The sequence below is a fragment of the Perognathus longimembris genome, chromosome 23 (assembly GCF_023159225.1).
Source record: "Perognathus longimembris pacificus isolate PPM17 chromosome 23, ASM2315922v1, whole genome shotgun sequence".
NCBI classification, from domain to species: domain Eukaryota; kingdom Metazoa; phylum Chordata; class Mammalia; order Rodentia; family Heteromyidae; genus Perognathus; species Perognathus longimembris.
The window spans coordinates 31,461,829-31,476,521 of NC_063183.1; the positions used below are offsets into that span (position 1 = coordinate 31,461,829).

At 44.4% G+C, this 14,693-nt stretch overlaps 1 protein-coding gene across 8 annotated transcripts in view; it reads right to left on the reverse strand.

The window, feature by feature from the left end:
• Stard9 (StAR related lipid transfer domain containing 9) overlaps positions 1–14,693 on the reverse strand; it is an 85,919-nt gene that overhangs the window by 51,619 nt on the left and 19,607 nt on the right. For all 8 annotated transcript variants that reach the window (XM_048332870.1, XM_048332869.1, XM_048332868.1 and 5 more), the window contains exon 4: positions 1,627–1,743. In XM_048332870.1, coding sequence (XP_048188827.1) covers positions 1,627–1,743 — 117 coding nt within the window. The remainder of the gene's footprint in view (positions 1–1,626; positions 1,744–14,693) is intronic.

Here is a 14,693-nt window from a genome sequence, read left to right on the forward strand (position 1 = left end):
AACTGAGCCATGCCTCCAACCACCTAAGGCTTTTTCTAGAATTTAACGATTGAGCTAATTATTCAAAGTTTGCCTTTATTTATTTTTTTATTTTTTGCCAGTCCTGGGGCTTGAACTCAGGGCCTGAGCACTGTCCCTGGCTTTCTTTTGCTCAAGGCTAGCAATCTACCACTTGAGCCACAGCGCCATTTCTGGCCTTTTCTATATAGGTGGTGCTGAGGAATCAAACCCAGGGCTTCATGTATACAAGGCAAGCACTCTTGCCACTAGGCCATATTCCCAGCCCCCAAAGTTTGCCTTTATTAAAGTGATGAAAAATCCACTCGAATCAACTCAAAATGGATCAAGGACCTCAACATCAGACCTGAATCCTTGAAACTACTGAAGGACAGAGTAGGAAAGACACTAGAACTTATAGGCACAGGAAGGAACTTCCTGAATAGAGTCCCAGGGGCACAACAAATAGGGGAAAGACTCAACAAATGGGACTACTACAAATTAAAAAGTTTCTGCACAGCTAAGGTCATAGCCACCAAAATAGAAAGACAGCCAACGATATGGGAAAGGATATTTACCAGCACAGCAACAGACAAAGGCCTGATATCTGTCATCTACAGAGAACTCAAAAAACTAAGCCCCTCCAAGCCCAATAAACCTATTAGGAAATGGGCAAAAGAGCTAAAGAGAGACTTCACAAGAGAAGATATAAAAATGGCAAAGAAACACATGAGGAAATGCTCAACATCCCTGCTAGTAAAGGAAATGCAAATAAAAACAACCCTGAGATACCACCTCACCCCAGTTAGAATGGCCTATACTCTGAACTCAGGAAACAACAAATGCTGGAGGGGCTGTGGGGAAAGAGGAACCCTTCTCCATTGTTGGTGGGAGTGCAAATTAGTACAACCACTTTGGAGAACAGTATGGAGGTTTCTCAAAAAGCTCAATATAGTCCTACCCTATGACCCAGCCATACCACTCCTAGGCATCTATCCTAAACAGCAAAACCCAAGATATCAAAAGGACATTTGTCCTTCCATGTTTATTGCGGCACAATTCACAATAGCCAAAATTTGGAAACAACCCAGATGCCCCTCCACAGATGAATGGATCCAAAAAATATGGTACTTATACACAATGGAATACTACATAGCGATTAGGAATGGTGAAATATTGTTATTCGCAGGGAAATGGTCAGAACTCGAACAAATAATGTTGAGCGAGACAAGCCTAGAACACAGAAAACAAAGGGGCATGATCTCCCTGATATATGACTGTTAACAAAGGGAGATGGAGAGACAGTAGAGACCAAGTCTGTGAACACTGTATATGTGCTTGATACATTGTAAATTGCATATGGGTCTACCTGACCTAGACAAGGGATGGAAAAACAGGTTGTAAGATATCACAAGAAATGTACACACTGCCCTACTATGTAACTGTACCCTCGGTGCACAACACCTTGTAAAAAAAATTTTTTTTGCTTAATTAATAATAAAAAAAAATTTAAAAAAAATCCACTCGATATAAATGAAGGTTCCGGAAACCTCATTAAAGTTGTGGAAATCACACCGTCTCAGAGTGTCTGTGACAATGCCGGCTTGAGGATGTGGCGGTGATACTCACTGGTGTTCCTAGCATGGTGTATGTCTTCCCAGAGCCTGTTTGCCCATAGGCAAAAAGGCATATGTTGTAGCCTTTGGCAGCTCCAGATAGCACTTCTGTCCCCAAGTCCTGGAAAACCTGTGACAACAAAAGCAAACAATATGTCACCAGTCCTCCTTTCCACAACAGATTTAGAATGACTGTTAATCTAAGTATGATGAAGTATGACTATAAACCCCTACCTTTTCACAAGAACCAGTTCCACTTTGGAAAAAAGATGCTTCAGTCAGTCATTCAGGTATTTTTTTTTTTTTTTTTTTGGCCAGTCCTGGGGCTTGGACTCAGGGCCTGAGCACTGTCCCTGGCTTCTTCTTGCTCAAGGCTAGCACTCTGCCACTTGAGCCACAGCGCCACTTCTGGCCATTTTCTGTATATGTGGTGCTGGGGAATCGAACCCAGGGCCTCATGTATACGAGGTAAGCACTCTTGCCACTAGGCCATATCCCCAGCCCTCATTCAGGTATTTTTGAAAGTACATACTCTAAGATAGTTATGATACTAGACACAAAAACTACACATTTCCTGGTCCTAAGGCAAAGAGTGTAGGAAAGGGCTGGGAATATGGCCTAGTGGCAAGAGTGCTCACCTCGTATACATGAAGCCCTGGGTTCGATTCCTCAGCACCACATATATGGAAAATGGCCAGAAGTGGCGTTGTGGCTCAAGTGGCAGAGTGCTAGCCTTGAGCAAAAAGAAGCCAGGGGGCTGGGGATATAGCCTAGTGGCAAGAGTGCCTGCCTCGGATACACGAGGCCCTAGGTTCGATTCCCCAGCACCACATATACAGAAAACGGCCAGAAGCGGCGCTGTGGCTCAAGTGGCAGAGTGCTAGCCTTGAGCGGGAAGAAGCCAGGGACAGTGCTCAGGCCCTGAGTCCAAGGCCCAGGACTGGCCAAAAAAAAAAAAAAAAAAAGAAGCCAGGGACAGTGCTCAGGCCCTGAGTCCAAGGCCCAGGACTGGCAAAAAAAAGAGTGTAGGAAAAAGACAAAGAGAAGCAGCAAAACAATCCCTTTCTCCTCTCAGGACAAGATGTTTACTATGGCTAACTGAATAAATCTACAGTGAAACATTGCTGGTAACAAGCAAATCCAAGGTCTCACATGGTAAGGATCAATGAAGGTTATCTCTAGGTTCCTTCTGATTGCCCCTAACTGCAGCTCATTTACTTCTGTGTTAGTCAGTTTTTGTGGAGGGGGAAAAAAGCAAAAGCAACCAGGAGTCCTCATGTGAAAACTCCAACACTTGGCCTACTGTTTGAAGTCCCACTGAATGAATTCAGACAGGCAGATCCTGGTCAGGAGAAAAGAACCAGGCTTATGAGACCAGCACAGTGTCCAGTTTAGCCAAGCCTCAGCAGAGCCCCCACTGACATCACCCTCTGTGGCTAGTTGGTATAGTGGATGCTTACCCATTATATGCTTGGTGCTCAGCATCCAAATACTTTCCTACTTGCTGGACATCTTAGATTCTGTCCATCTGGTAGAGAGCACAGCCCCGTCCTCTACCACAGAAGCCAAGCACGCCAGATCTGCCCTCTCACTTCCCAACAGCTAGAACAGTGACAGATGAAGTGAGCCCATCAACTAAACGCCAACAAAGCAATAGTTGATCAGCTCTCCCACAGTACTGTGGACTGGACTAACAGTGGGCACAGTGCCAAGTAGAGTGCTCAAATGGGCTGACCTTAGGCTTTGGTGTTGCCTGGGTATCCCATTACTTCCCTACCCATTTTTTTTCAACTTTTCTGTCAATTTTGTGAATTATCTGGTATGGTTCCAAACTGTAGTACTACTCTTAATAACTTCAAATCTGTGTGATCTTGGGCTAGTTATCTGAATTGTGTAAGCCTCAGTTCATCTATCTGTAAAACAAGTGTTTTGTATCGAGCCACATACACTGCGGTAAAGATTAAGTGAGGTCATAACATAGCAGTCAGGACAATGGGGCAAAGACAAGGACTGCAAAGTCAAGACTATGTTTTAGCAGCTGCCTTTATCGTTAAGCCAGTGAAGTATTTGTTTATTTTTTAATGCTTCCAATACCAGGAATAGGGCCAGAAAACTGAAAAGTCTTGAACCTTGAATAATTCTCACTCCCTCCTGTAATCTCCCTTGCACCTCTCTCCATTCACTAATTTTATATCAGTAAAGCTGAAAATTTAGCAATTTTCTATTTGCACCCTCAAATCTGGCTGGGTTAAATTCCTATAGTTTAAAGAAGGAATGATACATTTCTTTCCATTAAACAAGAGTTTGCCTCCCATTTGAAGAGAGTTTGATGTCCATTTACTAGCTGGAAAAATCTTTCCCCAAAACTCTATTTTTCTTTCTAGTGCCTCAGCAGGAGGTGGAATCAGAGGTACAGACAAAGCAAGGCACATCTAGATCCAAATCTTTTTCCTTCCTCTGCAAGGACTGTAAGAAAAACAAAAGGGCTGGGTGTGGTGGTGTACCCCTGTAACCTCAGCTACTCAAAATGAGAAGATAGTAGGACTGAACAGGAAGTCAGCCCAGGAAAAAATTCTGCAGCTAATACTGTAACTATTGGCAGACATATCAAAAAAGGCAAATCTTATCGTGTGAACACTGTTACCCTACAATTTAAAATTCTTCTTCAAGGTTTCTTTGCTTCCTGTTGTTTTACTTCACCCTGGAAACAAGCTATGTCTCCCTCCCAGAATTTCTGCAGTTGTTTCACAAATGTGTTGTAATAGCCTTTGGCCAAAAGTAATGAAATCTAATCCTGTTGCCATTTGTAAATCATCTTTTGGCACTTTTAAACTCTCCCCCTTTAAGCTTTTCATTTGCACATGAAGAAAATTATACTCTCATCACCAGGTTCCACCCACATGGCCATTATTAAGTGATCAGAATTTGAAGCTTTATTAGAGATTGTCACAAACATTTTTTTTCTTTTTTTTTTTTTTTGCTATTTTTCAAATTACAAAGATTGTTCACTTTCTGTACCAAATAACAAATAAAACTTTTAAAAAAATGTATGAGGGGAAAAAAACAAACCTCTCCTCATCCCTACTCAGTGAAGGACTCAAGTACCCTAATCTTCCCATAGCTATCTCCATACAAACAAGGACATATATATGCTTTGGTTTCATTGAAATAAACATAGCCTTTACCTTTCTCAAATAACATATCAAGCTAGAGTCACATTATTAGCTATAGATATAACTTGTTCATGTATTCACACAAAGCTACAATCATACATGTACAGTTTAAAATAACAGAGACAGTAAGGCATTGGTAGTTCATGCCTGTAATCCTAGCTACTCAGGAGGCTGAAAACTGAGGATCATGGTTCAAAGTCAGCCTGGGCAGAAAAAGTCTATGAGACTCTTATCTCCAATTAGCCACCATAAAACTGGCACAAAGTGGTAGAGTACTATCCCTGAGCAAAAGAGCTAAACGACAGCACCCAGGCCCTGTGTTCAAGCCCCATGACCGACAAAAACAAACAAAACAAAAACTGAGATAGCATGCACATTGCAGGAGGAATGTTTCTATTTCCTCTTTATCTCTCTTCCCTCTCTCCTCCTCCTCTGTCTTCCTCCTACACTAATAAGTAACATGGAGGGGCTGGGGAATATAGCCTAGTGGCAAGAGTGCCTGCCTCGGATACACGAGGCCCTAGGTTCGATTCCCCAGCACCATATATACAGAAAACGGCCAGTAGCGGCGCTGTGGCTCAAGTGGCAGAGTGCTAGCCTTGAGCGGGAAGAAGCCAGGGACAGTGCTCAGGCCCTGAGTCAAAGGCCCAGGACTGGCCAAAAATAAAAATAAGTAACATGGAAATAATTGGCATCCTTTCTTCTTCCCACTATCATAGACACATGTACTTACGTAGTTGAAGGGTTTGGTTACTTCTTTCAAAAAGTGAGATTGTGTGTGTTAAAACTGGAACTTGAAGGGCTGGGAATATGGCCTATGGCAAGAGTGCTAGCCTCGTATACATGAAGCCCTGGGTTTGATTCCCCAGCACCACATATATAGAAAACGGCCAGAAGTAGCGCTGTAGCTCAAGTGGCAGAGTGCTAGCCTTGAGCAAAAAGAAGCCAGGGACAGTGAGTGCTCAGGCCCTGAGTTCAAGGCCAGGACTGGCAAAACAAAACAAAACAAAAAAACTGGAACTTGAAAATTTCAAAGAGTGAGAATGTGGGGCTGGGAATATGGCCTAGTGGCAAGAGTGCTTGCCTCGTATACATGAAGCCCTAGGTTTGATTCCTCGGCACCACATATATAGAAAAGGGCAGGGGCTGGGGATATAGCCTAGTGGCAAGAGTGCCTGCCTCGGATACATGAGGCCCTAGGTTCGATTCCCCAGCACCACATATACAGAAAACGGCCAGAAGCGGCGCTGTGGCTCAAGTGGCAGAGTGCTAGCCTTGAGCGGGAAGAAGCCAGGGACAGTGCTCAGGCCCTGAGTCCAAGGCCCAGGACTGGCCAAAAAAAAAAAAAATTAGAAAAGGGCAGAAGTGACCCTATGGCTGGCAGAGTGCTAGCCTTGAGCAAAAGGAAGCCAAAGACACCCAGGACTGGAGGGGGAGGGAGGGGGGGGAGTGAAGGAGAGGGGGAGAGAGAGGGAGGGAGGGAGGGACGGGGGAGGAGGGGGGAGGGAGGGAGGGAGGGAGGGGGGAGGAGGGAGGGAGGGAGGGGGAGGAGGGAGGGAGGGAGGGGGGAGGAGGGAGGGAGGGAGGGGGGAGGAGGGAGGGAGGGAGGGGGGAGGAGGGAGGGAGGGAGGGGGGAGGAGGGAGGGAGGGGGCAGGAGGGAGGGAGGGAGGGGGAGGGGGAGGGAGGGAGGGGGAGTGAGGGAGAGAGAGAGAGAACTGGAAATTGAAATCGGAGCCCTAAGTCCCAGATCCTAAAGAGACCAGAAAAACAGAGCTTTGAGACTGCTAAAGAAGTATTGTTTCTATACAATTTGCTATTTCTAACAATGCTTTCTTTTCCCTGATGAATGTTCCTGTGGGCAACTGTCCAAGTGACATATGAGATCTGGTAGGCCCGTATGTGGCCATCTTGGGCACTGCATATAAGAGAGAAAGTCAAAGGAATGTCTCCCTCCTAAAATCCTGTGAGAAAAGATGAAAGACGGCTTTCCTGGAATAGTCTAGAAGACGAAGTTCCATGCCATTTCTACAACCCCTTCTGAAAATGGCAAACAAAAGATTCCTTGATTGTAATTTGCCATGTTCAACATCATTGGACTCCACTTTCTAGTTCTTTAACTGAATGGACACCAAAGGCAAACATACCTAGCATGGGCATATGAAAGATTGTCAGTTATTAGGTGGCCCAAATAAGAATGCTAACAAGGAGCCAGGAGGGTGGCTGCCACTGCTTGTGATGCTGAAGTGGGAAGAGCTCCAGTTCAAGCCAGCCTGGACTTATATGGCAACACCCTATATTACATAGGAAAAAAAGCAGAACACAAGGACTGTGGATGTGGCTCCGTGGCCTACAATATCCATGGCCCTGGGTTTTGTCCCAGAAACACATATACACACACACAAATAAGGGTATTCTAAATTAAGATTAACAACTCTCTTGGGGACCTCTCAACAGGAAACAGGGCTACAACAGGCCTCCAATAGATACTGTGGAATTCCAAGCAGTAATGAATAATGTTCCTTTGTCATAGGGCCTGGCTATATGACTGCTGACGGTATCCAGTTTCCTTATTTGCACACAGAAGCATATATTCATGCTCCCACCATGTGAAGGAACCTAGTCACTGCTCTTCCTTACCACCTCAAACAGCCCTAGCATAATGGTAAATTTAACAGCCAATAACAATGAGTCCAAAACAGAATTGGTGGATAGTAATTGTACAATAGTGGACTTGGGAGTGGTCACCCAGACACTGGCCTAGAAAAGAACAATGAGGATGGCAATATAAAAGATAGTCTGTCTGGGCACTGGTGGTTCACACCTGTAATCCTAGCTACTCAGGAGGCTAAGACTGAGGACTGAGGTTCAAAGCCAGCCCTGGCAGGAAAGTCTGTGTGACTTTTATCTCCAATTAACCATCAGAAAACCGGAAGTGGGGGGCTGGGGATATGGCCTAATGGCAACAGTGCTTGCCTTGTATACATGAAGCCCTGGGTTTGATTCCCCAGCACCACATATACAGAAAACAGCCAGAAGTGGTGCTGTGGCTCAAGTGGCAGAGTGCTAGCCTTGAGCAAAAAGAAGCCAGGGACAGTGCTCAGGCCCTGAGTTCAAGCCCCTGGACTGGCAAAAAAAAAAAAGGAAGGAAGGAAGGAAAGAAAACCGGAAGTGGCACTGTGGCTCAAAGTGGTAGAGCACTAAGTTTGAGCAAAAGGGCTTAGAGACAGCGCTCAGGCCCTGAGGTTCAAGCCCCATGACTGACAAAAATAAAAACAAACAAACAAACAAAAGGACAGTCTATCAGGGTCTTTAGTCAGGAGAAAGACTTTATTCTGTTATGTAGTACTTCTAGGAACAATGCTGTCTAACAACTGAGGCAAGTCATTGGGTATCTTTCTCTTTCTAATAATTAGAGAGCATATAATGGCAAAAGATAGCAATGAGTTTCTTTTGTTTGTTTTTGGTGCTGGTAGTGGGGCTTGAACTGAAGGCCTGTGCACTGTTCTTTACCTTTTTGTTCAAGGCTGGCATTTGAGCCACATCTTCTTCTTCTTTTTTTTTTTTTTTTTGGCCAGTCCTGGGGCTTGGACTCAGGGCCTGAGCACTGTCCCTGGCTTCTTTTTTTGCTCAAGGCTAGCACTCTGCCACTTGAACCACAGCACCACTTCTGGCCTTTTCTATATATGTGGTGCTAAGGAATCGAACCCAGGGCCTCATGTATACAAGACAAGCGCTCTTGCCACTAGGCCATATTCCCAGCCCCCGAGCCACATCTTCACTTCCAGCTTTTTGCTGGTTAGTTGGAGATAAGTCTCAGGAAACTCTACTGCACGTATGTACAATGTTTTCTTTATCCATGTGTTGGTGGGCACTGAGGCTGATTCCATAACCTGACACTTGTGAAAGAAACATGGGTGCGCACATCAGTCCCGTTAGCCACATGAGCTGACACAACTACTCAATTCTGCCTCTGTGCAAATATACAAAAGCATCTATAAATATTACATAAAATGAGCATGAAAGTATATATTTAAAAAAATTTCATTTCCTAAAAGAATTGATAGACAGATTTGGCCCATAGGCTATAATTTGTCAATCACTTCTAAGAAACATCTGTCCTTTTTAAGGCCAACTGCTTAAAAATAAATAAATGGATCTGTGAGTTCCAAGAGGAAAAAGGATTCAATCAACACTAAAGAAAGTTCTACATACATAAATGGCCTTTCAGTCCTTACAAATGAATTAAAATAAATTATTATTAAAAATATCCGTTACAGGGGGCTGGAAATATGGCCTAGTGGTAGTGCTCGCCTTGTATACCTGAAGCCCTGGGTTCGATTCCTCAGCACCACATATATAGGAAAAAGCCAGAAGTGGCGCCGGAAGTGGCGCTGTGGCTCAAGAGGCAGAGTGCTAGCCTTGAACAAAAAGAAGCCAGGGACAGTGCTCAAGCCCTGAGTCCGCGCCCCAGGACTGGCAACAAAAACTAAAAACAAATAAACAAAAATATATGTTACAGATCATCTGGGCTAGGGGCCGTGGCTCAAGTGGCAGAGCTCTTACTTAGCAAGTGCAAGACCAAAAATAATTAAACCTCAAAGAAAATATATTTAGTATAATAATAAAGTATACACTCAATGTTTTTTAGCACATTTTCAGACAATGGCCAACTATCACCATAGTCAATTTTAGAACATTTTCATCACCCACAAAACTTCATACCCACTAGTAGTCATTTCTCCACTTTTCTCCTGCAACTGTGTTAGTTTACAAAATTTGAACTCCATAATCTTCCTCGTTATTGATTTTCCCATATGTGTATACCTCCTTTTGCTAGGAGAGCCAATCAAGCTTAGAGTAACTCCAAAAGCACTCTCATGGCTCCCCAGGAAGTCTGCTCTTATTTTATCTGGATACAAATACGAGCTGCAATACAATCTTACATATACCTATTAAACAAGGCACGTATTCAACAACAGTTACCAAGACTGAGAAGGGGGAAATAAACAGCCAACATAAAACTTTACTGGTTTACTCTATTTTTAAAATGTTCTACATAATATATACATTCACTTCTAAACTTTCGGTATATCTTATAACATAAAGGGCAAGTTCAAAGGCTGGATTGATGGAATTCTGACAGCTTCCAATCTCATCTCATTAAGATTCTACATAAGGGGCTGGGGATATAGCCTAGTGGCAAGAGTGCCTGCCTCGGATACACGAGGCCCTAGGTTTGATTCCCCAGCACCACATATACAGAAAATGGCCAGAAGCGGCGCTGTGGCTCAAGTGGCAGAGTGCTAGCCTTGAGCGGGAAGAAGCCAGGGACAGTGCTCAGGCCCTGAGTCCAAGGCCCAGGACTGGCCAAAAAAAAAAAAAAAAAGATTCTACATAAGGCAAAGTAAATATCAACTGAAATAAAACCAGGAGAGAGAAAGTAGTCTCTTGGGCCTTGGTGTCAGGAGAAGGTTGTTCAGAGAATCCACCTACAGGCTTTAGAATCAGAAAAAGAAGGGAATCTTGAAGAGGAAGAAAGGAGAGGAAAAGGCATAATTCATGTCCACAGAGAAGTAATTTGTTCATGGTCACAAAGTGTTAGTGGTACTTAAGTCTAAACTTTCTATCCACTTCTCCTTTAGGCACTTTTGGGGGACAATCTTGATTTCTCTTGGGGTCTACTTTGTATAGGGTCCCCACTACTGGTGTTTCAGCCCCTCTCACCCAGAACAATCTAATATTATACATCTGACTAATCCTTGCAAGCACATTCTATCACCTGATATACTGCAGCATTTGGTGGAGTCTGGAAAAAGGCAGCAACCGCCCCCATTTCTGTAAAACCCTCTTTTGGGTCTGTTAGGGAGCAGCATGCTGAGTCACTCTGGAGATGAGAAGACCCATCCCACCAGGGCTCAGCTCTCTACCTTTCAGCATATTCACTGCAGGAGAAAAGCTGCAAAATGTAGTGGAACACAATATGGGCAGCCTCCTGACATGCAAGATAGAGGCTGCTTGTATGCCCAGCATATGGAAATTCACTGTGCTGGATAAGTCTAGTATGTGCATTTTTTTCCCTGTTCACTCCATTTCAACAATTTTTTGTTTGTTTTGTTGGTTGTAGAGCTTGAGCTCTGGACCTGGGCGCTGTCCCTGAGCTCTTCAGCTCAAGGCTAGTGCGCTCTATCACTTTGAGTCACAGTGCCACTTCCAGTTTTGTGGTGGATAATCGGACATAGTCTAATGGACTTTCCTGCCTTGGTTGGCTTTGAACAGTGACCATCAGATCTCAACCCCCTGAATAGCTAAGATTACAGGTGTGAGCCACCGACACCCAGCTTCAATAAAGTTTTTAATCAGTGCAGGTTTTTTTGGTTTTTTTTCTTTTGTGTCCGTTGTGAAACTTGAACTCAGCGGCTGGGTGCTGTCCCTGAGCCTCTTTGTGCTCAAGGTTAGCACTGTACCACTTTGGGCCACAGCACCACTTCCTGTTTGTTTGTTTTACCAGTCTTGGAGCTTGAACTCTGGGCCTGGATGCTGTCCCTGAGTTTCTTTGGTTCAAGGCAAGCACTCTAACACTTGAGCCACAGCACCACTTCTGGCTTTTTGGAGTATTTTATTGGAGATAAGAGTCTCATTGAGGGGGGGATATGGCCTAGTGGCAAGAGAGCTTGCTTCGTATACATGAGGCCCTGGGTTCAATTCCCCAGCACCACATATATACAGAAAACGGCCATAAGTGGCACTGTGGCTCAAGTGGCAGAGTGCTAGCCTTGAGCAAAAGGTAAGCCAGGGACAGTGCTCAGGCCCTGAGTCCAAGGCCCAGGACTGGCCAAAAAAAAAAAAGAGTCTCATTGACTTTCCTGCCTGGGCTGGCTTCAAACTGCGATCCTCAGATCTCAGCTTCCTGAGTAGCTAGGATTATAGGCGTGAGTCACCGGCACCAGACAGTGTGTTTTTTTCATAAGCAAAAAATACAAACAAAAAAAAAAACCACACATTCACTAAAGTCTCATCTGATCACATAGTATTGTCTAGAGCAGTGTGTTCATGACACATCAACAAAGCCATATGAGAGCTGTGAGCAAAGACCAGGCTACAGAAAGGCCTGGGTCAGGTCCTGAGGGCTTCCACAGCCTTCCTCAACACAGGACTTATTTAGGCAGAATGACATCACAGCAAGGAAGAATGGGGAAAAAAGAGCATTTCCTCTCTAGCGCTTAGCCTCTTCTGTGTCCCACAATGGGTTCTTGCACACTATCCCTTTTCCTCCATCCACTCCTCTTAGCAGAACATGGGAGAGAGCAGCAGTCCCAGGAGTCAGGTCCCCGGGGTTAGCGATGGCTTTGGCTGACTATCATGTGCATACTCTTAACACCCCTGAGGTACTGCAGCACAGAGCGTCACTCATCTCAGGCACCCACGCACATTCCACAAACACTGGCTGAAGAAATGAATACATAAGCTATGTGTTCAATCCAGAATGGTCACAATAAACATACAAAATAAAATTATGACCATTCTCTAGGTTCCATGAAATATTGCCTGTATTAATTTCCACATGTCTGACCTTCAGTTAGGATGCAAATCATCAGTTTTCCTTTTTCATTTTATATTTATATGTGCTAAGCCTAGGCCTGGGCCTGGAACTCAGGGCCTGGGTGCTATGCCTAAGCTTTTTTGCTCAATCCTTTCACTCTACCATTTAAGCCATACTTCCACTTCTGGCTTTTAATTGGAGATAGCTGATTTTAACTAATGGTTAACTGGAGAGATGAGTCTCATGAACTTTCCTGCCCTGGCTAGCTACAAACTATAATCCTAAGATCTCAGCCTCCTGGGTAGCTAGGATTACAGGCATGAGTGACCAGTGCCTGGCTATTTTCCTATTTCTTGTGTATTCATGAAAGCTCTGCACTACCTTTTGTAACGCGGTTGGTCAGCCAGTATGCTGAGAGGTAGTCATGGAGGATTAAGCTGCATCACTGTTTGAGTTGCTAATACTTTTATATAAGAGAACAAAAAGAGGATGGTGTTTCTGTTTTTAACATTCATATGTGGAAAAGGGTTTCTGGCAATTATGCTGCGAGGAGCATATTTCCTGTTTTTAATACAGTTTAGTCTGAATGGGTCTCTGGAGAACAATATCAATGCTGGAGAAACATGTGAGCTGAGCCCCTCAAATACTTCTGCTTTTCATTGCAGGACAAGCTGAACCCCATATGATTCTCAGCAACCCAAGATGTGGTTGAAGAGATTAGTTTTGTGTCTGATCTGAACGACATCTGTCTCATGCGTCTCACTGGCAGGCAGGGAACCTTCCTCCTCACATTGCTTCCTCCAATCTTAAAGGTTGCTGGCTGCATGTTAGTCACCAGATCTCCATGTCCGCGGCTCTGCTGCCACTTCCGCTCCAGCCCCAGACTTCAAGTTATTTCAACCAAACAAAGCCTGGCTCCACTGTAGCCTATCCATGTTCTCAATCACTTACCAAGGAGTGAAAATGACAGAAACCAAGAGCTGAGGGGAGAGGAGAGGAGCAGAAAGGAAAAGAAGAGGAGGAGGAAGAGAAAGAGGAGGAATGGGAGGAAGAGGAGGAGGAAGGGGAGGAGAAGGAGAAGAGGAAAAAGAAGGGGAGGAAGAAGAGGTGGTGGTGGTGGAGGAAGAGGAGGAGGAAGAGGAAAGGGGGGGTGAGAGGGAGGAGGAGGAAGGAAGAGAGAGGAGGAAGAGGGAGAGGAGGAAGTGATGATGATGATGATCTTTTGTTGGTCAACTATACTGGCTCCCCAAACATTCTATTGAAATGGTGTCGAGGGGCTGGGAATATGGCCTAGTGGCAAGAGCGCTTGCCTCGTATACTTGAAGCCCTGGGTTCGATTCCTCAGCACCACATATATGGGAAACAGCCAGAAGTGGCGCTGTGGCTCAAGTGGCAGAGTGCTAGCCTTGAGCAAAAGGAAGCCAGGGACAGTGCTCAGGCCCTGAGTCCAAGCACCAGGACTGACAAAAAAAAAAAAAAAAGAAAGAAATGGTGTCGAGATGATACTTGGCTCAGGCAAACTGCAAGCATGTGAGGGGAAACACAGCACCTGGCAGAGCAGATCAGCTGGCATCCTTGGGAGAGGCCTACTGTTATCGGTCTGCTTGCACACATGTGTCACGTATAATGAGCATACAGACCTTATGTATAAAGTACTACTCTTCGTTTTCTATGATCTTCAGATGATTTTGCAAATTGGTTTTCCCTCAAGACTCCCAAAGTAATTATTAACAAGTAATCACCACCCTTTTTAGTTTTATATTTTAAAAATTAATATTTTTTGCCAGTCCTGGGGCTTGAACTCAAGGCCTGGGCACTGTCCCTGGCTTCTTTTCACTCAAGGCTAGCACTTTACCACCTGAGTCACAGTGCCACTTCCAACTTTTTCTGTTTATGTGGTGCTAAGGAACCAAACCCAGGGCTTCGTGCATGCTAAGCTAGCACTCTAAACCACATTACCAGCCCCTGGCTTTTTCTTAGCAGTTTATTAGAGATAAGAATCTCATGGACTTTCCTGCTTGGGCTGGCTTTGAACTGTGATCCTAAAATCTCAGCCTCCTAAGTATCTAGGATTAAAGAATTTTTATTGTAATTATAAAGGTGATGTACAGAGGAGTTACAGTTATATAAGTCAGGTAAGGAGTACATTGCTTTTTGGACAGTCATCCCTTCCCTCCGTCTTCTCCCAGTACCCTTGTTGCCTTTAAGCAATTAATTGACAAAGTCCCAGAACAAACCTAAGTAAAAGGGGCAGCAGGAGAGTATCAGGCAACTTCTCAGGGTTGTAGATGCAAGCAAGAGGCCTTCTAGGTAGAAGCAAGGACAACTGTTTCAAGAATTCTGCATTTATGCTTAGATTGCTCTCG